The 10,486-nt window shown below is 35.4% G+C and overlaps 1 protein-coding gene and 1 long non-coding RNA gene across 2 annotated transcripts; one reads left to right on the top strand and one right to left on the bottom strand.

Moving 5' to 3' along the window:
- Positions 1-81: 81 nt before the first annotated feature.
- On the top strand, positions 82-1,187 carry LOC115986279 (uncharacterized mitochondrial protein AtMg00810-like; the record flags this gene model as incomplete). Its single annotated transcript, XM_031109123.1, has 1 exon — positions 82-1,187. A coding segment is annotated over one exon (1,106 nt), but the record flags the coding sequence as incomplete, so codon positions are not given.
- A 402-nt stretch (positions 1,188-1,589) lies between these two features.
- On the bottom strand, positions 1,590-2,090 carry LOC115988066. The gene is made up of 3 exons (XR_004091308.1): positions 1,882-2,090; positions 1,688-1,780; positions 1,590-1,614 (listed from the first exon to the last, which is right to left on the bottom strand). It is a non-coding gene; the product is annotated as an uncharacterized LOC115988066 (long non-coding RNA).
- Between the last annotated feature and the right edge of the window lie 8,396 nt (positions 2,091-10,486).

Raw genomic sequence — 10,486 nt, 5'->3', positions numbered from 1 at the left:
GGTTAAAGCAGGCTCCAAGGGCATGGTTTGAGAGATTCACCTCACAATTGCTTCATCTTGGCTTTGTGGCTTCTTTAGCAGATTCCTCTCTCTTTGTTTATCACTCAGGCTCTACTGTTCTCTACTTGTTGCTATATGTTGATGACATTATCATCACTGGTAATGCATCTACACAGATTGCCTCTCTCATCTCAGCTCTCAGTACTACTTTTGATCTCAAGGATCTTGGCCCCCTCAATTACTTTCTGGGTATTCAAATTACACCCACAAAGTATGGCCTTACCTTATCACAGACTAAGTATGCCTCTGAGATTCTTCACCGTTTCAATATGCATAATTCTAAGCCAACAAAGACACCATGTTGTTCTGCCACTAGACTTACTCCTGACTCTGGTCTACGCCTATCTGATCCCTCTACTTATAGGAGCATGGTTGGGGCTCTTCAGTATCTCACATTTACTAGACCAGACTTGGCCTTTAGTGTTCATCAATTGTGCCAATTTATGCAATCCCCTACAACAACTCATCTAGAAGCTGCTAAGAGAGTTCTCAGATATGTACGGGGTACTCTCTCTCATGGAATTTATTTTTCTCGAGGTCCCCTTACCTTAGCTGCCTTCACAGATGCTGATTGGGCAGGGGATCCCTTTGATAGGAAGTCCACCACTGGTTTTATGGTGTTTTTGGGATCCAATCCTATTTCTTGGTCATCCAAGAAACAGACCACTGTTTCCAGATCTTCCACAGAAGCAGAGTATCGTGCACTTGCCACTACTGCTGCTGAGCTCTCCTGGCTTAGACAATTGTTTCGTGACCTTCTTCTTTTCCTTCATCATATCCCAGTTTTATGGTGTGACAATGTGTCTGCCATTGCTCTTGCTTCGAATCCCGTTTTTCATGCTCGTACAAAGCATGTTGAAGTAGATTATCATTTTGTCAGAGAACGTGTTCTTCGCAAAGATTTGGCTATTTCCTTTGTTTCTGGAAAGGATAATCTTGCTGACATCTTTACTAAACCTTTGCCTGGACCCTCGTTTCTTCTCTTTCGTGCCAAACTCATGTCTTGTTCCTCCCCCATTCGTTTGAGGGGGGATGATAAAGATAGTAAAACAGAGCATCACTTACAGTTCAAGAAGGAAGATGATCAGCACGTGTTGGACTCACACACGTGCAGATTACTTAATTAAAACTGTGTCGTTTTCAGTATGAGAAGAGTTAGTTATGGCACGTGTGTTTCTGTTATGACACGAGTGGTTCAAGCTTCAGTCATTCAAGCTCCAGCAGTGGCGGGAAATTCTGTTAGAGTTAGTTAGAGTTGTTAGACGGATCTAGAAGTCTCTGGATTCTATTTATTCATGTAATTCCTTTATATAGTGTGGGATGTATTATATTTTTCATTCATTGAGAGAATAACAATTCTATTTTCTCCTCACTGAGCTTCTCAATTCTCTCTCTGTTTTTCTCTTCGTTTTCTTTCATTTTCTTTCTCTTTCTCATAACCTTTTCTTTCTTCGATTCTGTGTGATCATCTCTGTGAAACTTATCTGTTTCTTCAGTAGTTGGCCGGGCATTGATTGCTAGGAATTTTACCATTTGAGCAGAGCTAACCAGACCCTGGAGGCAAAATTTGAGTTGGTATATGGAGAGAATTCTTTGCCTAAAGCATGTAGTTAGAGAAATACCATACCATTTCATAAGCTTGTCGGAATCCAGCAGGCAAATCCATCATTGTCTTCTGCCACTCGTTTAACACCGCATCTATGAATTTACGATCAAAAAGCTGATAAAAGGCACAAAATTATTACTGCATTAGAAAATACTAATTAACAGCACTCAGACAAAACATTTAATCTACCCAAGAGCATATAAAAGAATTTTAACCTCCTTAAGAAATTTACGCCTCCTAAATAGGCCTCCCTCATCCCCTTCATCACCATCATCAAAGCCATCAAAGTAATCGTCGTCATCGCCATCATCATCACCACCATCACCACCACCATGATTTATTTTCTTTCCAATATCTCCACCACCTCCCCCGATTGCAGTCTGCAATTCCAGAAGTATCAGTCATGTTGCCCAAGACAATGAACAATTTTCATCACAATATGTTTAAACCAAGTCAAAGCAGTAAAATTCAGTTAATTGGTTAAAGGAATGCAGAACCTCAAATCTGAGTACTTAGACCTAGATCAGCACCCAAGTCCAAATCTATAAATATGTTGGTTCCCCCTAAAATAATATTTGCATAATTTAGGAGTTATATAATTTAGATGGTATCAAAACTACCGATGTCACCAGTTTCAAACACAACCAGAAGTCCACTTTATCTCAGAAGGCTATATAAGAGTTATAAAACCTATTAAGTTAAAGAAAAAAATGTAATAAGGCTGATACAAGGTCAACTATGCTCTATGGTACTAAATGTTAGGCTATTGAGACGCAACATATTCGTAACCAGAGTCAAACTAAAATAAGAACATTAATCCATAGCCAACCCAAAAGTTCATTTTTATAAATGACCCTATAAGAATACAACAAATGAAATGTACATAATTGGAGAACAAAGGAATTTAGTTCAACTTGTCCACATCATACATAATTGGGTTGGTAAGCATTCATCGAACATTTGGAATTTAGTTCCACTATGTTTGATGTGGACAATTTGAAGGGAACAAAATCGTCATATGTTTGAGGATCCAAAAACAACAGGAACTCAATTGTTAGCTTTGTATAGTGCTTCTTTATTTGATTGGTCTCGAGCATGGGGGTTTACTCATACCATTTCCCTTCTAGAATTCATATAGCCATTGTATCTTGGTACATAATTTTGTTCTTTTGTATTCTTTAGACTCCTCTGTGTCCATTGCACATGGAGTAGTCTCTTTGCAAAAAAAAATCATCTAACTTATAAATAAAAAAGGATCTAATAATGACATTCTTTTAAAGTAAAAATCTAATGAAACAATTTATGTACTAAAAGGATAACTACAAATTGAAGTATTATATCTGAGAGAGAAAGGCGTCCTAAATCAATTCATGCTCTTTTATTTTGGGATGGAATCTAAGACATGCCCAATGAAGTTGAAATTTATTGAAACTCCAAAATTCAAAACTTAAAATGATATACTATATGTCATGCACCACTAATTACATATATAATAATATAAATCTTACAAATCTACTACAAAGCATTTGAATTGGTCAAGAAAATTTTTGATAGGAAAATTGGTCAAGAATCCTTTTTTTTTTTTTTGGATAAGTAATAAAAGTTTAATTGAAGACAAAACATACTTTATGTTTGCGATGATTTGGAACACCGCGTGGAAACCATTTTTTTTTTTTTTTTTTTTTTTTTTTTTTTTTCTGTTTGGATACCAAGAAAATTACATAGGATAGGGGTTTTTAATTTTTTTGTCTCTCTCTAAGAAGGGGGAGTGTGTGAGCGAGAGAGAGATTGAAGATGTGAAGGGGGGGTTTTGATGTAGGTACGAAACTCACACTATCAGATAGAGAGAGAGAGAGAGAGAGAGAGAGAGAGAGAGACCCAATCGGCCAATCCGAAAGTTAGTTAGGTGAGTTGACTCGGGCGTGTTTGGGTGAGTCAAGGCCGGGTTTTATTTTTGGGTTCTAATGGGCTGGGCTGGGCGGATGGTCTTCACTCTTCTCCTGCTCTAACAAACAATCACCATCACCATCACCTGTTGGTCGTTTCTTCCAGGTCTCAAATTATCAAAATTACTCTCAATTGCTTTATGGCTGAAATATGGATCACCAAGGCTTTCAAGTCAACACTGTAATAAATTTGGAGGCATTACATGATGATGGATATGATTTGACTCAGATGCTAGAGAACGTGAGCCTCATCTGGTCCCTGATAAGACTAATGGGTCTCATTTCAGCTTGGGCCAGGCCAGCCAGATTCGGCATTAGGCTCAACTGTTAGTGGTGGGTAGGGGTGGCAATTTTTATCCATATCCATGAACCCACCCATTACCCACCTTATTTGGATAAGTCTTAACCCAACCCATTTGAATATTTGGGTTAAATGGGTAAAGACCCATTTGGTTATTTAACTAGATGGGTCTAAATGGATAATCCCACTAAACCCATCTAAAATTTAAATAAACAACATAAAATCTAAATTTCTAGAAAATGACTAAAATACCCTTGAAACTTAAAAAATGACCAAAATACTACCAAAACCCAAAAAATGACCAAAATACCCCCTAAAACCCAAAAAATGACCAAAATATCCCCCCCAAAACCTAAAAATTACCAAAATACCCCCAAAACCAAAAAAATGACCAAAATATCCCTGAAACCCAAAAAATGACCAAAATACCCCCCAAACCCAGCAAATGACCAAAATACCCCCAAAATCCAAAAAATGACCAAAATACCTCTGAAACCCAAAAAATGACCAAAATACCCCTAAAAACTAAAAATTTACTAAAATACCACCAAACCCAAAAAATGACCAAAATACCCCCGAAACCTAAAAAATGACCAATACCTCCAAAACCTCTAACATGAGCAAATACCTCCCCCCCCCCCCCCCCAAAAAAAACCTCTAAAATGTTCAAAATATCCCCAAAACCCAAAAATTACCAAAATATCCTAAAAACCCAAAAAATGACCAAAATGCTTCCTAAACCTAAAAAATGACCAAAATACCCCCTAAACCTTAAAAATGACCGAAATACCTTTGAAACCTTAAAATTACCAAAAATACCCCCGAAACCTAAAAAATGACCAAAATACCTCTAAAACCTGTAAAATGACTAAAATAACCCCAAAACCTAAAACAATGACCAAAATACCCCCAAAACCTAACAATTACCAAAATACACCCTAAACCTAAAAAATTACCAAAATACTCCCTAAACCTAAAAAATTACCAAAATACTCCATAAACCTAAAAAATGACTGAAATACCTCTAAAACCTAAAAAATAACTGAAATACCCCAGAAACCTAAAAAAATAACCAAAATACCCTGAAACCTAAAAAATGATTGAAATACCCCCAAAAACCTAAAAAAATGACCAAAATAACCCAAAAACCTAAAAAAATGATCAATAAAAACCCCTGAAATCCAAACTATGAGCAAAATGCCCCTAAACATGTAAGATGACCAAAATACACTTGAAACATCTAAAATTACCGAAATAAATAGAGGTTTCAGGGTATTTTGGATGTTTCAAGGATATTTTTGACAAATTAAAGGTTCTAAGAGTCTTTCATTCTTTTTATAGGTTTCGAGGGAATTTCGGTAATTTTTTAGGTTTCAGGGTTATTTTGATCATCTTTTAGATTCTAAGGGTATTTTAGCCATTTTTTAGGTTACGAGGGCATTTCTGTCATCTTTTAGTTTTAGGGTTATTTCGGTAAATTTCTAGGGTTCAGAAGTATTTTGGTAATTTTTAGGTTTTGGGGTATTTCGGTAATTTTTTAGGTTTCAGTGGTATTTTGGTCATTTTTAGGTTTCGAGAGTATTTCGGTCATTTTTTGGGTTTCAAGGGTATTTGGTATTTTTTGAGTTTCGGGGGTATTTTGGTATTTTTTGAGGTTTTGGGGGTATTTTGGTCATTTTTAGGTTTTGGGGGTATTTTGGTAATTTTTTAGGTTTCGAGGGTATTTTGGTAATTTTTAGGTTTTTGGGGTATTTTGGTCAGTTTTTGGGTTTCGGGAGTATTTTGGTAATTTTTTAGGTTTCGGGGTATTTTGGTCATTTTTTGGGTTTTCGAGGGTATTTTGGCCATTTTTTGGGTTTCGGAGGTATTTTGGTAATTTTTTGGGTTTCAGGGGTATTTTGGTAATTTTTAGGTTTTGGGGGTATTTTGGTCATTTTTTGGGTTCTGGGGGTACTTTGGTCATTTTTTGGGTTTTGGGAGTATTTTGGTCATTTTTAGGTTTTGGAGGTATTTTGGTAATTTTTTAGGTTTTGGGGGGTATTTTGGTAATTTTTAGGTTTCAGGGATATTTTGGTCATTTTTTGAGTTTTTGAGGTATTTTGATAATTTTTTGGGTTTTAGGGGGTATTTTGGTCATTTTAGTGGTTTTTAAGCATATTTGGTGATTTTAGAGATATCAGGGGTATTTTGGTCATTTTAGAGGTTTCATGAGTATTTTGCTAATTTTAGAGATTTTGGGGATAATTTTGGATGTCCAAGGGTATATTGGTAATTTTGGAAGATTAGGGGTATTTGCATCATTTTAGGTATTTATGGGTATTTTGGAAGTCAAGAGGGTGTTCAAGTAGTTTTAGAGGTATTTGGGTCATATTGGGTTAAATGGGTGGGTTACTAATTAAATGGGTTGGGTTGGTAATGGATAATTAATTTATATATAAACGGGTCATAAATGGATAAATGGGTAATTATACACCCAACCCATCTATGACCCAACCCATTTATGACCCAACCCACCCATTTGCTACCCCTAGTGGTGGGCTTCCTTTGGCCCATGATTTTGTAAATGATGACTCTGATTGCAATCCAATGAAAAAAATGAAGACTTTTTAATCAAGCCTCTCTTTGTTCGTTCCCCCGATTCTCGTCTCCTCCAACTCCAAGTTTGACCACTTCACTGGTAAGCTCTTTTTTTCTTGGCTGTTTGTAATGTACTATGAGTGCTTGCTTTGTTTCTTATATACTTAAAATAAGTGCTTTTATGGTATTGTAAATAGGGTCACGACCTTTGTGCTCATGTCATGTGATGCTTGTTTTCATTTAAAACAAAAAAAGTAGCATCTATGAGCCAAAACTAAGCTGATAGAACGGGGTTTTAAAGTGTGTTTTAAAGTAATATCTACTTGGTACAAATGACTCTCTTGGCCGAACAATCTCCAATAATTGACTATTGGTTTGTTTGGATTGAAGGGGAGGAAATGGGAGTAAAGTAGAGTTGGCCAAGTTGGCCAAGTCGCAAGCTACTCGTGAGATACCATCAATCACTTAACCTTTCAACTTCCAGCATGTGCTCCTCACGTGACTTTTCACTGATTGCTCCAATCACGAGTTGTTCTGTTCTTCACAGTTCTTCACTAATTTCTCACAATCAACCCAATACATTGAATCCCACAAACATACAGGGAAATGACTACAGAATTACAATCAAATTTGACATGGAATTAAAGCCAACAAAATATAATTGAAAATTACAACTTTACAATCTCTCCTTTTGACTATTCCGTGACAAAACCCCTAAACAGACTCTAAACTTAAATGTGAGTTTGAGAACAAAGGCAAAATTCACTCACACCTCACTCTAAAAACTGTGAAGAACTTGAAACATGTGTGTGTGTATATATATAAGTTCTCTCATTTGTTTTTACTTTTTTGTCTTTGCAATGTTGTCATTTCTATTTATTTAGTATCTATGCTCTTGTTAACTCAAAGAAATTTAAAGTGCATATTGGGACTCCTTAAGCAAAATCAAAGTGGAACATTATCAATAATGATGATCATTTTGTACTACTTAGTTATTGATGCTATATGTCATTTCATTTTCCTTTTTTTTCTTTTGAAAAACAAGACTATTCTTTTATTGATGCTATATATCTGCATGTTGTTTTCTTTTTCTTTTATTTTTTGGTAGTTATTGGTTTGCAAAATTTCCATTAAGGTAGGTGTCTTTGGTTTAATAATATTTTGCTTTACATATGCTCCAGTTCCACAAAATATACATGCATGTTACCGGTTGAATTTTACTCATTAGTTCATTTATTGGTTACTCCGTAGAAGAAAAAAAATATTGTTGGCTGATTATTATGGTCTTTCCAAGTGCCTCCATAATTAGAGGCTAATTAAAATTTTATATGTGCTTAGCAATATATAGACTATATATGAACACGCTCTCCTGCAATATCCACTATAACTTTTGGATTCAACTTTATAGTATGTTTTCCTTTAAAAAAAAAAAAAAAACCTTTATAGTATGTTAAAAAAAGGTTTATATAACTTCCATTATAAAAAATAATGGTTAAACTTCCACAATCAAAGTATCTTCTTAATTTTACTGTTATTTAATTGTTAAAATATCATTTTTGTAATTTATATATAACCGAAACTTCTGAAACTCTTACAATTTTCCACCTCGACACAATATTTAAATAAAATTATTTTTGTTTAGTCCAAACTTAACAAGAAGTGAAACTCTATCTCTTTAACAAGTCCAACGTAAACTCAAACTCATTATTATCATTTTTTTAAAACAAAATTATTTTCGTTTAATCCAAACTTAATAAGGAGTGAAACTTTATCTCTTTAATAAGTCAAACTTAAACTCAAACTCAAACATTGATAATTTATCTCCAAATTTACGAGGTTAATCATGAACACTATAAAAGCAAAGCTGTGGGGATAAGAGAACTGAGTAGGGGTATTGGGTCATGGGCCATGCTCGAGGATGCCAAGGAGCCCAAGGATATAGCCAAGCCTTAATAAGGGCAAATGGGTTAGTGGGTTGAGGACAATGGCCGATAACAATGAATAAGTAATGTTTCTCGAGGAGCCAAACTTCCTCGGAAAGTGAAGCAGGGGTCTGGAGCCCTACTACCCAGCGAATAATGGGCAAGAGGCAACCATGCTTAAGAGGATAAGCTTCAAAGAGAGAAGTCAATAGTGAACTAAGAAATATTTGAGAAGAAGGCTATTACCACCACATTGAATGCTCTATACCTAACCAACTGGTCACATTTATGTGAAAGTGATGCCTGAATAGTGGTATTCAGTCATATAGCTACACACAAAGGCTTCAAGAAGGTTCTGATAAGACAAGCATCCAGGAGATCACCTACTTGATTAACAAATGGAAGGCTAAGATGGGGAGAAGGGGAATGAGTATGTAAGGGAAGGGATTCCTTGACAAAAAGGGGATCTAATCTAAAAAAGAGAGAAAGAGAAGAACTCCAAAAACGAAGAACTCTGTGTATTCACTAAAGTCTGAAATTTATATAAGAACATACTTTCTTCGGATTTGACCGAGGAGTATTTTTCTCTTCAAATTATACTTCTCAATCATTATAGCACTAAACCAATCCATTGTGATCCACACTTAATTCATTAAGTTTTCACCTGTTAAATCCACGCTCTAACAAATTTATTGTTGTGGGCTTATTGGGCCATTACTCACGTTTGTTGTGTTGAGGGTCAATTTTGGTCCTTACAAAAGCAAACCCTAATATATATATATATATATTTTAAACCGAGTAAAAGTATGAGTTCTTCTTATGTTATTTTCTTCTCCTCTACTTTGTTAAAAAAAAAAAAAAATTATGGTTTTTCATGTATTTTTAAAAAAGTAATTTTCATACATGAACCACCAAACTCTCTTTAGCCATTTTTTACAAGATAAGAAAGCTTGAAATAATTAAAATTATTCTTTTGAATGTAACTCATCTTTCTTTTATATTTTTCTATTGTTTAGTCATATATATTTTGTTTTGTTTCAATAATTTTTAAGCAGTAAATCATCTGATTCTTTAATATTTTTTGATCTTTTAGAAGTTAAATTATTTGAATTTTTGAGTTATTTTACCAAAACCTTTGAAACTCTCACAATTTTCCACGTTAGTACAATATTTAAATAAAATTATCATTTTATTTAAATAAAATTATTTTTGTTTAGTCCAAACTTAACAAGAAGTGAACTCTATCACTCTAACAAGTCCAACTTAAACTCAAACTCATCATTATCATTTTTTTAAACAAAATTATTTTTGTTTAATCCAAACTTAACAAGGAATGAAACTCTATTTCTTTTACAAGTCCAACTTTAACTCTAACTCAAACATTAATAATTTATCTCTAAATTTGTGAGGTTAATTATGAACACTATAAAAATAAAGCAAACCCCAATATATATATTTAAAACCGAGTAGAGGTATGAGCTCTTTTTATATATTTTTTTCTCCTCTACTAGGGCTGTCCACGAGTTGGGTTTGTGCCCAACCCAGACTCGACCCGAATGCATCGGGTGGGGAAAAAGTTTAACTCGCAACCGACTCGGTTCTAGTTTCGGGTTTGTCGGTTCGGGTCATATCGGTTTCGGGTCCATATCGGTCGGTTTCGAGTTTGCTGGAGTGGAGCAAAATCTGGCCGAATTTTGGCTGAAATATTACTAGATCTCGTCAGATCTGGTCGGATCTAACGAGATCTAGCTGATATTTCCCTATATCTATAAATATCGGGTTGAGATCTTGATGGATTTGGTCGAAATCTACCTATCCGACGGACTTAAGGGTTTGGACTTACTAGTTTTTGGCCGAGTTTGTGATTTTCGACAAGGGAAGAACAGCTCATCAAGCGGGTTGGGTTCGTCGGTTTCTTAGACAGCCAACCCGTAACTCAAACTGATGGTCTCGGGTGCTTGTGCCGGCGACCCGCGTCTAACCGTGACCAAACTTTGATCGGGCAATTTTGGGTGAAGATGATCGGGTTTCGGGCGGTTTAGTCGAGCCGGGCGGGTCGTGGACAGCCCTATCC

The sequence above is a fragment of the Quercus lobata genome, chromosome 4 (genome assembly GCF_001633185.2).
Source record: "Quercus lobata isolate SW786 chromosome 4, ValleyOak3.0 Primary Assembly, whole genome shotgun sequence".
Taxonomy (NCBI): Eukaryota; Viridiplantae; Streptophyta; class Magnoliopsida; order Fagales; family Fagaceae; genus Quercus; species Quercus lobata.
This window is presented reverse-complemented; position numbering and strand designations above follow the sequence as displayed.